The sequence below is a fragment of the Ruditapes philippinarum genome, unplaced genomic scaffold, assembly GCF_026571515.1.
Source record: "Ruditapes philippinarum isolate M1 unplaced genomic scaffold, ASM2657151v2 ctg3474_1_1_1_1, whole genome shotgun sequence".
NCBI lineage: Eukaryota > Metazoa > Mollusca > Bivalvia > Venerida > Veneridae > Ruditapes > Ruditapes philippinarum.
This window is the reverse complement of record NW_026853974.1, coordinates 131409-154030: the sequence shown is the minus strand read 5'-3', so window position 1 is coordinate 154030 and position 22622 is coordinate 131409. Positions and strand designations below refer to the sequence as shown.

Genomic DNA, 22622 nt, shown 5'->3' with positions numbered 1-22622 from the left:
TTCTTTTAATGCCATTCAATTTGAATTTTTTAAAAAATTTCTTTACTTTTAGGTACATTTATCTCAATCATTTGTGTTTTCATTTTAAATCTGTATTACTGAATAGATTTTCAATCCCTTTTTAATTGAAATAAACGTCCCACCACTAACTACGATTTTTTAAATGTTACCCCCAACAAATATGCTTTAATACTTTAAAGTTAGCCCCAACACCAGTGTTAATGTATCATGCAGAATAAATATAAAATGTACCAAACTTTAAAAGTTACAAGTAAAAGGCATTTACAATAGGAGACCAAAATAACTAAATATTCAGCAATACTGCTTCTGGTTTTCAATCAAATTTATTCCGGTAATTATTGACATGATAAGATTCACAAGGCAGTGGAATGTAGCATCATGATTTTCTTGGGTTTCACGCTATTACTTATCCTCTGATGTTGAGGCCGCCACCCACACGCCCCTGTCCCTGAATGACGTGTTGCCGTGAAACCACATGGAGGTGACGTTGATGCTTCCTTAGTAGCTGACTTTACAGAAATTGGTGACGTCGAATTGGAAGTTGAATTCAAAGATTGAATCAACAGAGGTGGAAGTTCGTTTGCCCTGGAATTAAGAATATAGATTATCATGGGTATGTGATAATGATAATTTATTCAGAAGAACAAGCTCTTTTGCTCACTGCCTTTACAGTGGCGAATCTTATTTAAGTTTGACGATAACTTTACCAGGAATTGAATAGAGAATAAAAAAACATGGTAAAAAATAAAATAGAAAAAATCGCAACCTGTGACTTTTTCTTGCTTCTGTGGTAACTAAATGACATTTAATGTAAAGAGTGGGTGTAATATATTACCCGTCTGCTTGTATCACAACCTTGTCGTTGGCGTACATTTTCATGAGCCTGTTCCGGACATATTTCGCCCGTTCAGCAGGACTTGTAGACCTATTCATGTACGACGCAATGTACGACTTCCGGCAAATCTCAGTTGAAGTTGTTGACTTTGCACTCTGAATGTTGGAAATATTTTACATTACTTATATACATAATCAGTTTTAAGATGTCACAAGCTAGTTATGAATGTAATTTATTCAGAAGAACAAGCTCTTTTGCTCACTGCCTTTACAGTGGCGAATCTTATTTAAGTTTGACGATAACTTTACCAGGAATTGAATAGAGAATAAAAAACATGGTAAAAAATAAAATAGAAAAAATCGCAACCTGAGACTTTTCTTGCTTCTTCCGGGAAATCTCAGTTGATGTAGTTGACTTTGCACTCTGAATGTTGGAAAGATTTTACATTACTTATATACATAATCAGTTTTAAGATGTCACAAGCTAGTTATGAATGATAATTTATTCAGAAGAACAAGCTCTTTTGCTCACTGCCTTTACAGTGGCGAATCTTATTTAAGTTTGACGATAACTTTACCAGGAATTGAATAGAGAATAAAAAACATGGTAAAAAATAAAATAGAAAAAATCGCAACCTGAGACTTTTCTTGCTTCTTCCGGGAAATCTCAGTTGATGTAGTTGACTTTGCACTCTGAATGTTGGAAAGATTTTACATTACTTATATACATTATCAGTTTTAAGATGTAATAAGCTAGTTATGAATGTTTTTGTTTACTTGCCATATTTAAGATGCAGATAATTCTCAGTTAGCTAATCTTAGCTTTTTTTTTCAATAACTAGATCTACATTATAATAAAGTGACTGATATTATATTTCTAAATCTAAAGAAATTCAAATTTCTAAATCTTAAGAAATAAACAAACATGGACTCAATGACAAAATTTAGTTTAAACTTGATAATATTAAATAATGTATAGTAAATAAGGACGTTATTAGCGAATTTCTAAAGCATTTTTAAGCATCACTGTGACTGCTTTTTATTTTGAAAAAATCCACTTTTTTTTATTTCGAATGCCTATAAAAAGCAAACTTGAAAGTGCTCAACCTATACAGAAGTCAAATACAAATTGTATTATATTTCTATTAACATAGGCATGTTGTTAACAAAAAGAATCCAGCTAATAGGTTTGGGAGAGTTCTTTTTAAATTATTTGTCAAACGTTAATTACCTTTGGCATGGGTGTGGAAGAGCGAATGCTGATTGCAGATTTTACAGGTGGTTTCCTCTCAACTGCTGAGGTTTTACGCACATTACCTGCATTAACCTTGTTAACATCTTTGTCAGGGTTTTTAAGATCCCGCTCGGACTTTTCTAATGTTGGCATATTCTTAACTGGACTTGGGAATCGGAAATCTTCGTCTGGAGACGATGATTCAACAGTATCACCGTTGTCAAGGAAACTCAATTCTTCCTCTTCAAGATCTAGATCGTCCAGCATCGTGTTGGAACATGCAGCTTCCGCCTTGCAACACCGGCAATTGTTTGGATCGCTCAAATCTTTACTTGCTTCATTTCCCGCCATATACTGTAAGATAAAAATAGTGAACATCTGATTTGATGTGATTGGCTATGGCCTAGAAATAAGATTTACATTCACTATCCAGTTTGACTAAAATACCATAAGTACTTTGAAATAAAAGATGTCAGTGCAGGTGAGATACTTTTCTAAGATTATTGGTTACTTTCTATTTTGTAAGAAAGAAACAATGTATTTGTAACCATGTGTCTGTAATATTGCGTCTGTGCTTATACTGACTTCTTTTATAAGTGGTTTATACTTTTGACAGTTTGACAAGAATGTAATTTAAAAAATATATGATTACCTTTTCCATAAACCACTTAGACAGATGAATTACTTTTGTTGATACACGTGCCTTCAGTTCGTTTTCCGTTGGATTCTTTTTGCTCTCCGATGGGTTAGCGACAACCGCTGTGCGACTTTTACGCGTACCAGCGGATGCACCACGGTACTTGCCACGCGCTGCTGTCTTATTTGTCGTCTGCTGTTCTGTTGGTTTGTTAGTACGAGGCCAAGTTTTTGGACGCTCCGTTGGTCCAGTTATCCAAATGTTCTCTGGGTGGAAAAAGCACATACTCATATTACTGCATAAACAGCAAGGTTACTCTTATTAAATACAATCAATGCAACAATTTAGTTAATCTAATTACTGATAAGATATGATTGTTAGGGCATAATTTACTAATAGGACATACAAACAAATACAAATACCATCTGGATTGACAACAAATGGTACTTACTCTTGTTTCCTTTCCTACTCTTTAAAGTGACAGTTTCGTTCTTCTCATGATTCACCGTCACGGTTGCTTCGGAGCCTCGTTCTGGTACTGTACTTTTGTAATACACTGGGTTTCCAGAAAGCTCAATCTTATCAGCGCCATCTTTGTCCGGTGGATGTGGCTGGTATGAATTCTGGTATATATAATACATATATTTATTATGGAGGTGAATATTTTCAGATTGAATTTTAAAATAGTTTATGTTCTAAAACGATGTAAAAATACTTAATATATAATTACTTTTCGATTTTTCAATGTATGGTAAAAAGTATGAAGTTAATTATGTTACTATGTGTGAACACCTATAATTTTTCTGTCATTTTCGAAATCAAATTGTGTGTGAATGTCTCTTACTCATAGCAATGTATATAATTTTTAAATGTCGCTGAAATGCTTGGACCGACAAAGGCAGCACAACTTACCGTCCATTTTGGTTTTATTGATTTTGCTGATTGACGAGGAATCAAACGTTTACCGGTTAGCCAGGGGTCACTTAGAATGACAGCCGTTGAAGGGCGATTGGTCGGATTGTACTGTAAGATACGTCTGACAAGAACCATAGATTCTGTAACACAAATATACAAAATCACATTTGAGCCGCGTCATGACAAAACCAACGCAATGCGTTTGCGACCAGCATGGATCCAGACCAGCCTGGTCATCCGCGCGGTCTGATCAGGATCCATGCTGTTCGCTATCAGTTTCTCTACTTGTAATAGGGTTGGTAAGCGAACAGCATGGACCCTGATCAGACTGCGCGGATATGCAAGCTGGTCTGGATTCATGCTGGTCGCAAAACCATTATGTTAGTTTTGTCGTGGCACGGCTCATTTTAATTTCTACAAGAACACTATACAGTTACAATAATTCTTTACCAGAATGGTACGCGGTACGCTGTTTTGATTATCTTTTATTTATACAATTGTTTTGCGACATTCATGTACTTGAGTATGCTTGTATACCATGAAGATACTCCAAATGCAAACATCCTTATTGATGCCATAGTATATAGATTATAAGTTATAAAGATTTCTTACAAGTTATTAAGCTCTATATAAACCGCTGTTTGCATATATAACCCGGGTTATATCGTAAACAACCGTTTATATACGACCATATAACCTGTCAGGAATCTTTATAACGAATTTATAATACAGCAAAACTTCCTTTTTGAGAGAAAATGTGAGATTTATTCATAAATTGACAGTAGCCATGTATATAAAACTACATAAACTTCACAATTATCCAATGAAAAACAACGTTACAAACGTACAGTTTTATAAAGTTTGAATGTAATGTATTAATACAGTAATAACTGAACAACTAATCAAAATCATCTATATAAAGAAAACTGTGTTAGACAAGATATACATAGGTTATAATAAATCAATAGACGATATTGAAAAATAACACTTTTCAAATATAGTATAATGTAAGATATTATCATTTAGAAAATCTACTATGGTAAACCAAACCGAGTAATTACCTTTATATTACAAAATATATTTCCGTAGATTTGTACATTTGCCTGATAATTGGACTCTTCCTAATTTCATCGTGTGAGCTTGGGTAAATTTATCACAAAATAGTGTCTTTAATTGAAATACAGTGATGGAATGCAATATTCAGATTTTGAATGTAAAAATTATTACCAAAAGACACTGAGCGCTCAAAACGAAGTCTCTGCATTTTCTGATCTTCTTCCAGATCTGCGAGCTGTGCGTCGTTAAAAGGCAGACGACCGTTCAGCATGGCAAACAAAATTATACCGCTAAAATGATGCAAAAACAAAATACATGTTTCAAGCAAATACCGAAGCCTTAGAATACTGGAACTGAAAGTGAACAAACTTATTCTGGTACCAGTATAGAACCAGTAAAAAAGTTCTGTCATATCAGACTATAAAGATCTGCTGACAAACTTTTAAAAAAGTCTTGACATCCCTTTAATTGACATTTCCAAAAAAGAGTTAAAACTGGATTTAAGTCTATGCTATAAAATAATCAAGATGAGAGTACAAGATGTGCGTGTCATGAAAGATGGTTAGCTAAATACATGTAGTCCCCATATCGTTTTATGTAAAATCAGTCATGTATGCTTTCACAAAACTTTCATAAGTGGAGAACAAATATTTTGAAAGTTCTAGATTTCTCAGAAACTTATTAATTCTATGAAAAGTTTACTTACAGACTCCAGATATCGGACTTGGTACCGTCGTAAGGTTTCTGTTTTATGACTTCCGGAGCCGTATAGGCATAGGACCCACATGAGGTTTTCAACAACGAACTCTGACCTGGCACAAATCTTGTGGAGAATCCGAAATCTGGAAAATAATTATATAATGAACAAACTATTCTGGCTTTTTGTGTTCCGCTCTTTTACTTTTGACTGTGTCGCTTTTTTGAACAATTTGTTTTGCACAGTTAGAAAACTGCGTTTGGTATTTGTTTGTAAAGAATACAAAACTGAACAAAATGTATGCAGACTGGTCCCCGGAAACATGCAAATATTTAAATAATTTAACATTATACTAGTACTTTTCGCGATGATTATAGTACTTTTACTGTGATATCTGAATATAAGTTATACAATTAGTGAAGAATTATGTAACTGACCTGTTATTTTTAAGTTAAGTTCCTTGTCCAGTAGCACATTCTCACATTTTAAATCCCTGGAACAAAAATGATAAAACATCAACATCATCTAGAAACGTTACTAACGTATCTGCATATGTGAAGCATGTACTATAAGCGCAGGTAAGATATTTCGAGGCGTTTTAGATAGAACAAAATGTGGTAGTCACATGAAATATCTGGTGTCATACTCAATGGATTCAACATATAGAGGATATTGAATGAGTGTAAGTTCAATACTGAATTTATTGCACGAGTTGAATAAAATTATATTATGCGAGCCTTTGGCGAGCATGATATTATTTTACTCAACGAGTTCAATAAATTCAGTAATGAACTTACACGAATTTAATATTCTATTTATCACATACCAAAAATAAAACCTGTTAAAAGTGAAAAATAGTAATTTTCATCGACGAGCATACAGTATAACGCTAACATTTAGCGCGTCTTTACACTATGTTTGTATAACGTCACGACAAAATATGTGCACGGCTGTGCAATAGTCGCAAAATCGGCACGGGCGTGTGATAAATGTATTTTATCAATTAAAAGGCAATACTATTTCGCTGAGAAGCATTTAAACAAAACGTTTTTTCGTTCTTTTGTTGTTGGTGGTGGTGCTGTTTTTATTTGTTTGGGTCGTCAGACCAGCGAAATTTCAGACTCTAATTCTGTAAATTGCAAATGCCGAAAGTAGTCCACTTTTTTTTTGAAGCAATTACTTCCCTTTATATATATGTACACTAACGCCGAAAATTCAGGGGAGATCACTGCGTAAAGATGGTCAAATGACAAGCGCATTAATTTTCAAGCAAAATAATTCCCGAATGGTCGAAGATTTCTAATATTGTTTTATTCTTTATAGATATACATACTTATAGTAAGCGCCATAATTATTTACATCTGTCTTAAACAACAGTTAGCGTCGTTAGAAACCCTTATTTAGAATAATATGGTTTTCTTCAGGCCGTTAACATATAAATTCACCGTGACCGAGGGGTTTGCGCGCTCGCTAAGGAAGCGAGAGGTCTGGAGTTCAAATCCCAGTTAAGGCAACTTATTATTATTTTTTAAATTGTTTAAGTCAAATAAACATTGGATTAAATATCACTGTTGCAATTAGTCTTTTAGCCAATTAACTACAATTAAAACGCTGGAAAGCATTGGTGGCACAAAAAAAAACAAATTGGTTTATAATCTCACACCTTCACCTTTCTGACATTCTGAGACCCAAACAAATTCAGCGCCTTCTGTGCTTTGATTTTATAATTGCGTTATGAGCGTACTAATTTTAACTAATATTAACGCTTCAGTACACAAACAAACGCTGCACAAACATTTCAGGCAGTATGGACCTAGATATTTTAATTGCTTTTGTATTTAAAAAATCTTACAAATAATTTTAAAGCATATTTTAGGGCGTGGTTACCTATGAACAATGCCGTTGGTATGGATATGATGCATCCCCTCCGTTAACATGCGGAACAGTGACCTTGCCCTGTCTTCCCCGAGCCCCTTACAACTCTCACTAATCCGACCATTAATTAGGTCAAGTAGGTCACCTTGGTTACAGTACTCCATGACAACGTAGAAACGGTCAGTAGACCTAAACTGCTCAAACACTCGAACCTGTAATAGTGAATAGAAAATTAGTAGATCAAAGTTATAACATTAAATAAAGGTCCTGTTTGTTGTAACTGAGGTTGTGTACCACACTTGCGTGAGATTTTATATATGTATATAATTATGATTATAAAACAATTTTATATATGTATATAATTATGATTATAAAACATTTTTTTAAATATCGAAGAATATGTAAAATATGTATAACTTTTGCAAATATTTGTGCACATTATATGTAATCATTAAAATAAATGCACTCATTTCTAATTCGAAAATTTGACTAAGACTTTATAGAAAATAAATTTCTAATTACCACCCTTTATTTACATAAAATGTTAAATTCAGGAATATCTGAATAAATAATGCTTTTTGGAACTTACAATATTGATAAATCTTAATTTGACCATCATATTTATGATATAAAACCATAAAAAATGTGTTACAGGATCTTTAAATATTGATTGGAATGACTTTGTTTAATTTTGGTAATGTAGCAAGACAGTCGTGCACCCTATTGGAATGGCTTACGGCGGACAAACGATATTTCGGGATGCTTAAAATACTCATGTACACCAGCTCGTACTATTTCACTCGTGGCTACGACACTCGTGTAAATATTACATATGGTGTTCACACTGTGAAATATATTTCGATCTAACATGCATAACAACCAAATATCCTCTCTATAATAATGTAGTTTAGATATCATTGAGTAACTTGACAATTAACTACAAATATTCACTTAAGTTACCTCCCCTGACGTTTATAATCAGTACAAATGGGTATAGAGTGATAATTGGTCTACATCACGTTATGATTGCGTACAAAACATATCAATTATCACAATAAAACGATAATATTTGAATATGTATAAGCTTATAAACCCAAATGAATAGAGAGCATATGAACATATATGTTCCAAAGAACATCATTTTTTTATTCGTAGAAATACGTTCTTAACCCCCACCCCTCCAAATTCTCGTCTTATAATAGTGGATACAATAATCACCGTTTTCTAAAGAATAAAATAATAAACCGACTTACCACGTTTTGATGAGGCGGCATGGGGCAGTGATTTTCCAGTTCTCGTGGAAGGAATTTCTGCACGAACTCCTTTGGTACGTTCTTTGCCTCTATAACCTTTATAGCCACCTATAGTATAAACCAATGAAAATGTTTTATTAAATCTTAAAGGCCCATTCTTCCATTTTAATTTCTTAAAAGCTTTTTTATTTACGATGTCATAGATTACAAAAAGGTGCAATTACCAGAACGACCTTTTTCTTCTGTCGCCTTCCGGCATTTAGTACATTTATAGTGATTTGGTATTTTATATTGAAGTCAAAACACTAGATCTACTTTGTTTACAAATTTGTACTTTTATGACAATAATCTTTCCTTTAGCGTACTTTCTACACGTGAAAAGCAGGTAACATGCGCTTAAACTAGTTTTAAAGGTTATTAAACTAATTGTCTGCCTTTCTGAAAGAAGGAAAATAATGAGCCTTTTCTAAGGCATTATGTGTTTTAATGGTTTTGTTTTTATAAGTAAATATATAGGATAGTAAAAAATCTAAATATGCCTAACCTCTTAGACAGAAATATTCAAGTTGCTAAACATTATTTACAGGCAAGAAAATGTCCTTTATGATATTCGAATTATGCTACCCGAAAAGATTTTGCAACCTTTCCTGTAATAGTTCTAGAGAAATTAAGCCTTACCACACCAAATATCATAAATATACCTGTATATTTTTGAATCTGAACAAAACCATTCATCATTTTTAGGAAAAAATTAAAACTATGTAGATCTACTGAATGAATAGCGAACAGTGCAGATCATATTCGTGCACTGGTAGCACGGGTAGATTCTGTTGCCGTTAGCAACCTAAAATTATTTTTCATTAAAATAAAGTTTAAAACTGCAACTATAGGATGCATCCTTTTCTCGGAAGGTACTCGTGTGTAAAGCTTAACTTGATTTAAGACATCGTCTGGTAAACATTTTTATTTTACGAAATAAAAAATACATTTTAGAAGAAGGCTACTTGTGTACATAATATCAAACTATACAAACTTACCTTTAAATTTCCCTCGTGATCAATATGAGAATCCATATCTGGAAGTCTCGCGAGTTTTGACGGTAAAGCCTCGGCAAGTTTAACTTTAGCGTACGCTCCTTCTCCAATAGTCTTCTCTATCCTGTAACCATGGTTATAACAGTCTGCATGAATAACATCAGCCACTATTTCATTAAAATTACATGGTGGAGTTATAAAAATTGACTGCGGCTTCTGCTGCTGTTTCTGCTGCTTCTGCTTGCAGGGAGATGACTCTTTCCGTGGAGAGTTATTTTCAACCTTCTTTTTATCTTGCTTCACACCGTGCCCTTTCAGTGAAAGGTTTCCAACATGTTTATATTTCTGAAAACTTACAGTACGGCGTTTTGTCGTAGTATCTGTGCTTGGTTCCTTCTGCGTTACAAATCTTGTTTTCTTCTGTTGTAAATTTTTCGTAGCGGAACTGCTTTGATTTTGTTTTCTATTGCCCGTTGACGTAGCCTGTCCAAATGAACTATTATTAGACGCGCGAGTCTTACCCTGTAACCCCATTCTTATCAATTACATTATCATAACCCACACAAAATAATCATGGCTTATTTCACTTGACTGCTGCAACCCTTCTTAACGTTGCTATGACAAGGCAACGTCAGATAACGTTATGATGTCATTGACGTCGCATTAGTGACGTTAAAGTCGCCATAATCTATATGCCGTCCAATACCGTATATATCCAAAATTTTGACGACGATTAAAAAATATATTGTGGCTTCGATAAAGTAAATGGGTTCATTTGTACTTCAGGTCCTGAAAACCTTATAGCGAAAGTATTTTAACATTCAGTTGACATCATTGCTCTATGTCTTGTGAAATTCTATGATGATTTTTTTTACTCACGGAGTGTTTTCAGAAAGTTGGACACAGTGCGTAATCGTTCCCATATTCAGGGGGGGGGGGGGTTAATTCGGTTTACAATCAAATCGGTTTTCAAAAGAATAAACCAACAATTGGCTGTATCTATTTTCAAAAAATCTTGCTAAAAAAGAGAAAAAATATATGTAACCTTTCTCGATTTGGAAAAATGTTTGACAGAATAGATAGAGTTTATTTATGGCAAAAACTGATGAATGCAAATGCTAGCACAAAATTTGTATCGACCAAAAAGTCAACGTGCTTAACAGTTCGGTCGTTTGTAAGGTGGAACTTATAAATTCAAGCATTTGAATGAAGCAAGTTTAGATGCTCTTTACGGCAAATTAGCTAGAATCTAGACGAGCATTCATAGACAATTAATTATGATAAAATATTGGATAAAACTATTTACATCCAAGAAAGGATCACTTTTTTTAAAAACATATCACACGCTTGAAATTGACCACATATTATAATTGTAATTAGGCCTATCAAATTAAAAATATACAACTGTACTTGATAAATGCGGACTGTCAAACACATATCAATACCAATCTATCATATTTATTGAGTACAATATTATAAAACGACGAATATTAGATATTTATTATCAAAGCTAACATTAATTTTAGGCGAATAGATACATTAAGGAACAAACATTTCGAGTTGCGCTTACAAAATTTCGTAAGTCATATTAAAAAGGGAAGATACATGTTCACAAACTGGACATAAACTTGAAAGGATATGCAATAATTGTGCTTCAAGGCAAATTGAACACAAGTTTCACTTTTTGTTAACATCTTCACAATATAATAATAATAATAATAATAATAATAATAATAATAATAATAATAATAATAATAATAATAATAATAATAATAATAATGATAATAATAATAATAATAATAATAAAAATAATAATAATAATAATAATAATAATAATAATAATAATAAAAATAATAATAATAATAATAATAATAATAATAATAATAATAATAATAATAATAATAATAATAATAAAAATGATAATAATAATAATAATAATAATAATAATAATAATAATAATATATTTATCTATTTATTTAAAGAAGGTAACTCATGAAAATACATGCATACCATCGTAAAAAACAAATTACATATCTTAATTTTAAATGTTGCTTTCTAAACAGCACACGAACACACAAGCGCGCACGCACGCACATACACAAAAAGCAGCATCACAAAGCAATAACAACCAAAAAAAATACTCATTGGCCAATCACCCGAACCATCTTTGTCATCTGTTGCATTTTTTGCAATAAGTACAGTGAATTAGTATTTTGTATGGTAGTCAAAATAGTATTTTGTTTACATTTTGCTACTTTTATGACAAAATATTTCACATTTATAGCTACTTAATTCAGGTAACAAGCATCTAACAATCTTTAAAATCAGTTTTTAAACTGTTTGCCCTTTCTAAGAAAGTAAAAATTTATGTAAGGATTTGACATTCTAGTATAAATTCTGAGATGTTCTTACAACATAACTTGTAATGAAATCCAAATGACATTTTGAATTCTGTAGCTTCATATATTGTTAACTTCTACAAGAAAAAGATTCACTTAACTGATTGACCAAGGAGCACTGTATTGTCACTTTGCAATATAAGATGATAGAAATGTTAAATTTACCTTTATGTATCTATCGCAGAAAATCGAATCACTCCTTATATTTTCTCTTTAGCTGACGTCGAATGAAGACATCTTTGATATCTGTCAGTTCATATTTTATACTGAAGATTTTCTATTGTTAACATTAATTTCAGACAAATTTACTTCAAGAACATAATTCATGTAAAATTTATGTTTGTTTAAGGTCAGAAATCTTTAAGGTATCACTAAATGTTTCTGTGAATTTGCAGATTTTATATGGGATTTCAATATGGCCGCAATTAAAATCCTAGGTTTCAGATTCAGAAATCCAGCCGTTTCATTGGTGGATTACAAACATTGAACCTAATAAAAGTCGGAATCCAACCAATATTGCACTTCAATACATACAGTCCTTTCACATTGCAACCCCATATGAGACATATTCCCAAGAATATGAACGATACCTGGCCACTAACTCAACAAATATGAGCCAACTTCATATTGTCTGCGAAAAAAGATATAGCATTGAGTGAATCTTTATATGTGCTATAATGTATTTAATATTTCACCAGTTTGGGATATTCTCATTATTATAATTATACAAAGTTGAAAAAGAAACTTATGTTTTGCTTAAACTTAATTCCAAATTCGCATGTTAAAACATTAAAACAATGTAAGTGCATGCCAGTCGTGCATACGGAAAATATGTGTCAGGTATCAGTCCGAGTTGCATAATCTAATCGGTCAGTCAAGCTCATCGTTTATTTTTCTACATGATGCATATAATGGTCTTATTGGCCTCTTATTGGCCTTGCATCAAAACTGTATCATCACAAAAATCGATTGCATACATATTTAGTATCATTCAGTGAATTACTGAATCCAAAATTTATAGGTCACCTTTTGGTTGATAATAACATTTAAGAACATGAATGGTGACATGTCCGGGGTCCGTAATCTCAGTGCCTGAGAGGGGGATGGACCCCCATTAAGCCTAGAATACATACATACATATTGTCACTTCTTTTCCAAATCCCTCCCGAGGCGTGCACGTCGCGGAGAAGGCATACAGTAGGTCAAGTCGTCTCAAGTACCAGAGACGACTGGTTGACCTATCGTAACTTACACGGGAGGGTGGCACTGACAACAGCCATTTATGTTTGCTGAATGTTTGCTGCCGTCACGGAACATGATGCCTTGCCAGTATTGTCTTTCGTGGAACAGGTTAAGGAAGATCGGCATGAAAAGACGTCCCCGATGAGATTTCTAGAGTGGACCGGCATGGACGCTTGAGATCTCGGACATATGGAATTTCCGGCGCCGAGCTAAAACATAGGTCAAATCTAATTGATATCTTACGGACGTCATTGGTAGTTGGTATACATTTAAATCCAATATTATTTACTCATTAGATACTGTTGTTGCTGAAAAACTTGTTATAGACATATATAAGAATTGTATTTATTGTTCCTATCCTGACATACGTTTACATTTATTTGTTTCTGAGACTTTATGTGCATTTAAATTTCCTTTGCAACAAAACATTGAAGCAATAATCAAAATTCGACATTATATAATGTTTTATAAAATAACTGTTTCATTTTATCTGTCAAATAATAAAATATACGCCTCAATAATGCTATTTTCAAGTTAAGTTCTGAACAGTACTTCAATTCGTTAATTCCAGGACAAAGTACTATCTTTATAAACACTTATTTACATTTCCTATTTTTTGCTTTGCAATAATACATAGAGAAAGTTTATTACAATAATAACCTTTTTTCTTTTGTACATAATATCATGCAGTTGTTTTATTTGGATAGATAAACATATTGTTTAAATTTCGATCTATGGCATCCAAATATTGTTGAAGTTTACTTTGAACTATAGGTACATTCAAAATATGATCGGATATATATATAATAGAATCGACAGCATAAAAATCTATATTACCATTAAATTTGTTGTAGCTACAGCGATATCATTAATATATAATAAGAATAAAAGAGGGCTGAGAATAGATCCCTGAGGAACCCCAGAGGTTAGAAGCCAGCTATTGGACATGATACATCCAACTTTAACAACTTGACTTCTATTTGATAGATACGATTTGAAAAGATGAACACTTTTATCTGAAGAATGATAAAATTTTAACATATACAATCAAATTGTTGACCTTCTTAGAGTAGCTTAAACACTATGATTATAGATGACCTACATGGCAGAAATTAACAAATTTATTATTGTCTGAATCTATAATTGTTATAAGAGATCTTTCTAAATATTCATATTTTGAAATTAATAAGAAAGAAGTTTTACAGAATTTCAGTTCCTTTTTAAATATATTTATGATAGCGCAGATAAATGAGTAAAACTGAATTATCACTGTTTACTTATGTAAGAATTTTGCTACGTTCTTCAATCACATCGGATATTTTATGAATCGGAAATTAGATATAGCGTTTAATCAAAGGTCCCCTTATCTTAAAGCTGTTAAATAAGCAGCAATTTAAGTCTATAAATTCGGGCCAAACATAATAATAATAATACTTATCTCTTCTTTATTAGTCAGTTGTGTTAAAATTCTTTCATCGAATGACTCGTTTAAAATAATCAACTTATTTTATAAACAATCTGGAATACATATTTTAAAATATTAAAGAAACATTGAAATCAGTGAATTACTCAATACAAATAGTGTTTTCTACATCAAATTAAGAAAATAAAAGAGATAAAACAGATCATAAAAGTTATTTATGACTATCTAACCTAGGGGAAATATAATGTGAACAAATTTAAGGGTCAAGTTATGATCAGTAAGTGTGAGAAGCTAACTGCTGGAGTTGTGCAGGGATATTCAGGACATGCTTAGTGCCTTTCGTATAAAAGTTGTTGTTGTTGGAGATTATGGTGTCAGTAAGACTTCAATGCTTAAATCTGTTGTAACAACGTCCTCAAGAACGGACGTGAACGTACAGTATGGACAATATAGTGATACAGAAATAGAGTTACATGTGCGTTCGTCGTTAAGGCGGGAACCAGTCACCATGATGATCTGGGACACGTGCAGTAAGTATCTGGTTTATGTTATCAACACGTTCATGAACACGTGCCTTGCCTTTCTAGTATAGTGAAAATAAGTAGTAAAGGGTGTCTAAATCGTGAATATAAGGTAAGCACTAGGGTAACCTTCAAATATGAATATATATCAATAACTACTATGATTTATGTTGACATTCAGCGACTCTTAATCATGTTTGGTGAAAAGGCAAGAAGGTATAATAAATTTGAGTTCAGTAATTATGTACATCAACAAATGAAGATGGGACATTTGAAATTTTTATTTCAAAACCCTTCTGGGTTTTATTTTAACACTGATATATACGACAGCATAGTATTTTAACATAGTGTACAAATATGTACATAACGTTACATAAAATACCATAATCAAAAGTCGCATAATGTTTATGTCAGGGGTTATGCCAATATTATCTGCATGGGATCCTTCCTTGTGGGTCTTTACTGGGACATGAGATTTTAACTCCTAGGTATGTCCAATGTGCGCTTATTGTTACTTCATAGAAAAATGTTCATGACTTTAAGACCGACCGTCTCTCTTGGTTGTATCATACGGACGGTCAGCAATGCTGCAAGAACACAGATTATATTAACATCTTTCTCCCAAAACGTTTGTAAAATATGTAAAGAAACAACCTGTTAATACAATCTAAGATACTAAACTTGAACAAACACTTGAAATGCCGTCATCTGAAAGAATAGATAATAACCTTGTATGTGACAGTGACATCATTCCAACCATATCAATACTGAGCTTTTAACGCTAAATGATAACGAAGGATAGGTCTAACATAGTTGAACATTCATCAGGGTTTATTAATTAAAAATGCAGTTTTTGGACTACACCAAGCAATAGTTGTATCATAGGTTGAAAAGCTTTCTATTGAAAATATGTCAAAGTTAAATCGCATACCGGTAAAGGTACCTGCACTCCAGAAACCGCACTGTCCGTCGGGGATACAAATGGTTTGGAGTTTACTTATTGTGACACCAGAGAAATGGATAACGGTAGAAAAATCATATGCATTGGCTGCATTTTTGTGGGGTCTCATATTGTGACGACAGGAAACGTGTTTTATTTTTGCCTATGATACAAAAGAGAACAAACATCAAAAACGCCCGGATATCTGGCAATCTGAAAATCGTACAAATCAGACAGAAACGTTTTTCAATGCTCATTCAATAACTTATAACCAATATATATCTGTAATGATATTTATACTTATTTCCCTCTGATATGTTTTAATTAGAAATGGAAACACAATATCTGCTCCAGATGAACTGTAAACAGGTAACTAGTTAGTTATAACCAACGGAAAACAAGGTTCGATTTTTACTTAAAAATTACATATATACATGTATATATGAGCCGCGTCACGACAAAACCAACATAGTGGGTTTGCGACCAGCATGGATCCAGACCAGCCTGCGCATCCGCGCGGTCTGATCAGGATCCATGCTGTTCGCTATCAGTTTCTCGACTTGTAATAGGGTTTGTAAGCGAACAGCATGGATCCTGATCAGACAAAATGTTCGTGTTTGCCGCTAATTAAACAGCACCTTTAGTGCCTTGATATGATTATGTTATCATGTAAAGTTTATTTTACATTTGATCATGTCACAGTTATGGAAAGAGCTCGAGACTGCTGATCAATGACTAATAAGACTAATTAACAAGTTTTCATATATACATGAATATATGATATAAAAAAATTAATGTCAACATGAACTATATTTTTTTTTCATTTAAAGTAATTAATGTATGAACATAGTAAGCAAAAAATAAACATAACGCATGTTCAAGCACATGAAATAACGAAAACCCGTAACCAATTTAAAACTTATGCAAACTAAGTAGGTTAACCACGACCAAGTACAAGTATCTTCTTTAAAGACGATTTTACGGTGTTCCGTGTAGTGTCACCATCGTATGCTGTCATTTGTTCTCAGAAAAAAACGTGCTGGCCCTAACGGAACGGAACACCGTAGATTTTAGATTTTGAATTTCTAGAAACTCTCATGAAATCTCTTTTACATAAAGTAAGTAAAGTAGTAGTCTGCATAAACGATAGGTAATGCAACGTCATCCTGAAATGACACTGTTACTTAAGTTACTTGTTAGTATGATATTTCCTGTAAAAAATAACCACTGTAATACTATGTATCTGCACGTACATTAAAATTTTGTCTTAAAGGGAGTCTACTGAGGTTTGTTTTGGTTGAAATAGCAAGATTGAAAATATTTTCACAATGAATGTTCCTTTTTTATGTTTGTCTAGACAAATAACTTGTGTACATTTCAGATCATTTTCTCACTCCTTTTCTCCAGAATTATTATTGTTCCTTTTAAAAATTACCAAAATTTGAAAAGCGTTGCAAAGCTTTTCGCTCAATACGGATTAAGAATAGCACAAAAAATACGATTTTCAAAATGCCAAAGCTGATCTATAGGAGAATTCATAATTTTATTTTAAGGCTTTTGGACCTCAGTGGTTTTCCTTTAATATTACAAAAAGGTCGCTGGTCTCTTAAAATATATAATCTATCTATTAGCAAAAAAGATGCACAACATAAATTAAACATTATCATGCGATACACTGACAAGTCATTCAGCATATTTTTACTTTATTTTATATCTGTAATATAAAACTTTTGACACAAGCATTAATGAAACTGGAGACTATTTATGCTTTTTATTTGGACGTAATCTAGAAAATAATAGTGTCTACATTGTAATCTGATGTGGTCACGTGACTTTTATTCCATATATTTTCAGTTTGTAACATTTATTCTTACATAGAATAATTTCTACAAACTTCTACATGTTCAGGCTAAGAAATTGATAAATAAAAAAGTAAGGTGTTATATAATTATCTTATAACTTCACAGAATCACTGAAATATAGGTAATGATATGATATGATTAAATCATTCATAGATAATATATAATAAATTAAAATGGACATATTTTAATTATAAAGTTATTAAACTTTACTCTATATCATATAAAATATAAAGAAGGCATGGCATGTTTAAATGCTGAGTTCCCGTTATCAGATAAAATATATACATGTATAAAAGCAATGAGTCTTATACGGACGTGACGGCAAATATTGCTGAATATATGATATATACATTGACTAGAAATATAAATATACAGTTAGGTATGTAATTAATGCAGACTCATTCTTACTTACTAGTACAAGGTTCATACATATGGCAGTCATTCACCTATCATTTATTCACGACAACATCGTCAGCCAGTTATGAAAATTATGAAAACGAATGACGTTCTCCATATGTGCCCTGAACATTGAAAGAAAACTTTAGGCAAGAACAGTGTAGACTTTAGGAAGGTTTTTATTGGATTATTTTTCAATATTGCTGCAATTATTTTGTATTAACGTATTCAGAAAGCTTTCTTTGTTCACATATGTTGGATTCTATTTACCATGTCTGTCCATGAGAAAATTAACTGAGTGATAATCTTCAAATCATATTAGTCCTAAGAATGTCTCAATATGATCACGTGTTCCGGTTGTTGTTGCTAGGAGATCATACTGTTGGGAAAACAGCAGTTATAAAATCGTTCCGTTCTGAAAACCTTGGAAATTTCAGAGGTCGTCGTAATTCTGTTCCATTGAGACCCTTTGTCACTGTAGATATAGAAATGTATCGTAGAAACAAACATTTGATGATAAAAGCTGTGGACACTGGAGGTAAGTACACCAACTCCTATACTAAGATCAAGAAAAAAATTAGACTGACAGTTGATATATTGTTACAGTTTCTGTATCTTGTTTAAATAGAATCGAAATTGTTTATTTTCACAGTTTTGGTCACAAGAATCGATGTGTGATGCTCTTTTGCGGGTATTTGCCCTATAGAATTTTAAGTATCTTTGCTCCTTGTCGCGTAATGCGTTGAATGTCGCGTGTCGGGTTAAGCAATAAAAGCCGAAAATCAAATATTCCTCTTCTTTGCGCTATATAATGTTAAGCATCCTTTCACTTTGTCGTGTGTTCCATCGACCCTCGTATGTTGCTTTGTTTGAACGACGACACTGATTCGTTGCGACATACGATACGACATACGATAAAAGACCGACGACAGTCAATTTTTACTGCAGTATCTTTCCAAAACTAGAAGCAACAATGCGACATTCAAGTCATCGAACAATGTGTTTCGTTTTCGTTTTGTGTGTCGTGCCGAATGCGCCTAATATCGAGTGTCGCCCAGGAGAAGGTGACGATACTCGATATTCAGTTTAGCGCTAACCGGATTCCGTAGTATTCAATGTAGCTCTTACCGTAGTTTTCAATAAATTAAAATTATCATTGTCATCGGAAAGATTCAGGGAACTTGTGTAAAAATTGTACCTGTTTTGAAGTCATATATTTAACTTGAAGTATCGCTTTATCACAATGTACATAAGTATTTATAATATTTGGTAAACATTCTCCTGATTTTCTTAAAGTTATTGAACACATAACTTTACAAGACTAGTTATTACAGTTTGCTTATTTACTTTTATTCTTATTTCTCAATTTAGGTGTTCTCTTTCGGTACCACATACGATTCTGTTTGTCCGTCTGTCTGTCCTGCCAACATATAGAGGTAGCATAATACCATATGTGTTCACCTTTTATCAACTAGTTATTGACAGACTTTGCCCCTTTTATACTTTATTTATTTGTGGTCACTTACTAAGGTTATGGCAGAACCAATTTGATGTTGACCCCGACACACAGACGGAAGAACAATACGATACTATTATACATACAAATGTTTGTTCCAATCGATCAATAAAGAAATAAAAATAAGTTAAGTCGCGATAACAAGCCTCTTTAATTTCAATAGAATTATCATTTTGTGAGTATGTGTACTCAACAATGTACATGTCTCTGTTTGCAAAATTTCTTCTGTTTTGTATAATTTCGTCGTTAAACATGGTTCTAAGAAGGTTAGAAAGATTATAAAATGTCGTAATGTCACAATATAACAATGCCCCACTACCGTATGGGGGCACCTTGTTACATTTTTTTATTTGTCTTTTGATAATTTAAATACAGAAACCATTACTTTACTAGTATTACATATAAAAGTTTATGAAAGTGAGTTTAATTTGAACAAAAGATCGAAAATAAAATAGGTTGATTTACATAAAAAGGTGTATAAATAGAGCAAACGCACCTGTTAAATACAATAGTTAAAGTTTACAATAGGATACCTTGTACAGATAACATTGTGGAAAAACCCAAGTTTATATAAGTAGAATTCAACTGAAATGACAGTAGTGCGTAAACATTTTTCAACTTGGATAAATTTATCATTGATTTATCAATAATAAAAAAAAGACATCAATGCAAGGACGTTACTCGCTAGTTGTTTTCTCATGTGGAATTATCATATATGTATATTAATTCAACATTGACTCTGTTTCAAATCGTTCACCATGTCTCATTGTGAACACGTGCTCCGAATACCTGTGCTAGGGGATTATAACGTCGGTAAAACTACCGTTGTTAATTCATTCCGTCAACGGTATAGAGGAAGTCAAAGACACCGCCGTCATTCTGACGTAGTAACGTCGTTTGTTCCTACAGAAATACAAATGCATCGTAAAAACAAACATCTGATTTTAAAGATAATTGATACTGGGGGTATGTACATTAACTTTAAAATATTTCTTTTTGTGTCACTCTCAATGCCGTTTTTTTTCTTTTTTCTAATTTTTCTATCATTTTAAACAAGATTACTATACATACCTTACACTTTAATCTAATTTTAAATACTTATGCTACATAAATTAATAAATGTACAATATTTGGTAAAAAGGTATAGGGGTTAAAATTAATATCTATGACCTTTCATATTTTGAACAGGAAAACATTGTGCTCAAACGATTAGTTTCAGTAAGCAGAAAGAAAATAAGATTCTATTATTATATACCGGTAGTCGATCATCATTATGTAATGAGTCTTAAATGATTTTGAATAAGGCGCATGATTTACTGCGGAATGACACGATTTACTTTGCGATTCGTCAATAAAAACAAGAGTACATTAAAAACATTCACATACACCAGCTTTACACTTCATGAACAATTCTAAATTCAGGGTTTGTTGCAAAACATTTTTATTCAAATTTTCTTTAAATTGAAAGACAATTTTTTCGTATCCGGAACTGTTTCGCATTTGGACAAAACGCATCGGTGTAAAATCTTTTGCATTGCACTGAAATGAAACATCTGCATTTTCCAATATATCCATTTGTTAACACTGTGAAACTAGGACCTTTTAAAGTTTTTGTATTTTCTTTTGAGATGATTTGGATAGTACGGACATAGTTCTGGTTTTTCAAAAAACTTAAATAGCCGCCTTTTATATAGTAAAGCGAGATCACACGTGTGCTGTTTTATTTTGGTTCGATTTAGTAACGGGTCATTGCCTTTAATGTCTTATATACTACATTTATGCTGACCATTCATTCGTAGCCATTTTACGCGTGCGTAAAACCTCGCTTGATACTCTATACAACGATGAATGTATAGTTATTAATGCATTTCCTATTCCGAAGATAATTAAGGCTACTGTGTATTTAAATGTGGGAGAGAAAGACAACAACAATAACAACAATAACAACAACAACAAAATAACATCTTAAAGGTTATATGAGCCTTTATACTGAATTGTTTTATCAACGGTATATTATAAATCAATAAAAATCTCGTGACTATGAAAATGCAAGTTTGGTGATTCATTCACCTTGTGACCATCTGATGGGCGGGTCAGTGTCTGATAAGAATTTGTTTACACTCCACGTGCACGTACGTTTTTACTGTAAATTCTCATTTAACTTCAAATATTTACAAATATTTAGAAAAACAAATTAAGCAACGCTTTATTTCAGTGATTTTTTGCTTGTTTAGGCTTATTTTTCGACTTGTCTTTTCACCTTTCAATGTTTATTAGATGATATCGATTATATCTAAAAATAAACGCGATCTACAGCCTATGTGAAAATAAGCCGGTATGCTATCCAAAATCATTTTCATTGCGTTCAAAAAGGCCCAGCAACTAACCTTCTGTTCGAAGCATCCATAACTGTTCTACAAATCCCAGTGAACACAATTTTGAAATTCGACAAATTATTAAAGAAAAAGAAAAAAAGAAGTAAATCATATAGTACATTTGGTTAGCATTCACAATTAGATGATTTGGATAGTACTGTGTGGAGGTGACACGTGTGCTTTTTGATCTTGGTTAAATTTGGTAAAGTGTCTAATGCCTTTAATGTCTTATGTATGAGCTGCGTCATGACAAAACGAACATAATGGGTTTGCGACCAGCATGGATCCAGACCAGCCTGCGCGTCCGCGCAGGCTGATCAGGATCCATGCTGTTCGCTACCAGTTTCTCTACTTGTTATAGGGTTTGCAAGCGAACAGCATGGATCCTGATC

The 22622-nt window shown here is 32.7% G+C and overlaps 2 protein-coding genes across 5 annotated transcripts in view; one reads left to right on the top strand and one right to left on the bottom strand.

Moving 5' to 3' along the window:
- Positions 1 to 325: 325 nt before the first annotated feature.
- LOC132738592 (serine/threonine-protein kinase MARK1-like) lies at positions 326 to 10185 on the bottom strand. 2 transcript variants are annotated; one of them, XM_060726129.1, is made up of 14 exons: positions 9560 to 10185; positions 8523 to 8630; positions 7282 to 7481; positions 5832 to 5887; positions 5404 to 5539; positions 4869 to 4987; positions 3639 to 3781; positions 3178 to 3349; positions 2742 to 2992; positions 2087 to 2443; positions 1492 to 1548; positions 1223 to 1279; positions 857 to 1011; positions 326 to 606 (listed from the first exon to the last, which is right to left on the bottom strand). In XM_060726129.1, the coding sequence occupies exons 1-14, from the start codon at positions 10088 to 10090 to the stop codon at positions 375 to 377; spliced, it is 2574 nt and encodes an 857-aa protein (XP_060582112.1). In that variant the 5' UTR covers positions 10091 to 10185; the 3' UTR covers positions 326 to 374. The 2 variants fall into 2 exon arrangements, with proteins under 2 accessions (XP_060582112.1, XP_060582113.1); XM_060726130.1 differs by lacking the exon at positions 1492 to 1548.
- Positions 10186 to 14663: 4478 nt separating this feature from the next.
- Positions 14664 to 22622, top strand: part of LOC132738591 (uncharacterized) — a 29663-nt gene continuing 21704 nt past the window's right edge. The window contains exon 1 of one of the 3 annotated variants that reach the window (XM_060726128.1): positions 14664 to 15150. In XM_060726128.1, coding sequence (XP_060582111.1) covers positions 14946 to 15150 — 205 coding nt within the window. In that variant the 5' untranslated portion in view covers positions 14664 to 14945. Of the gene's footprint in view, positions 15151 to 18426; positions 18878 to 20516; positions 20822 to 22622 lie in introns of those variants that run through there. The other 2 variants (XM_060726126.1, XM_060726125.1) reach the window with 2 other exon arrangements.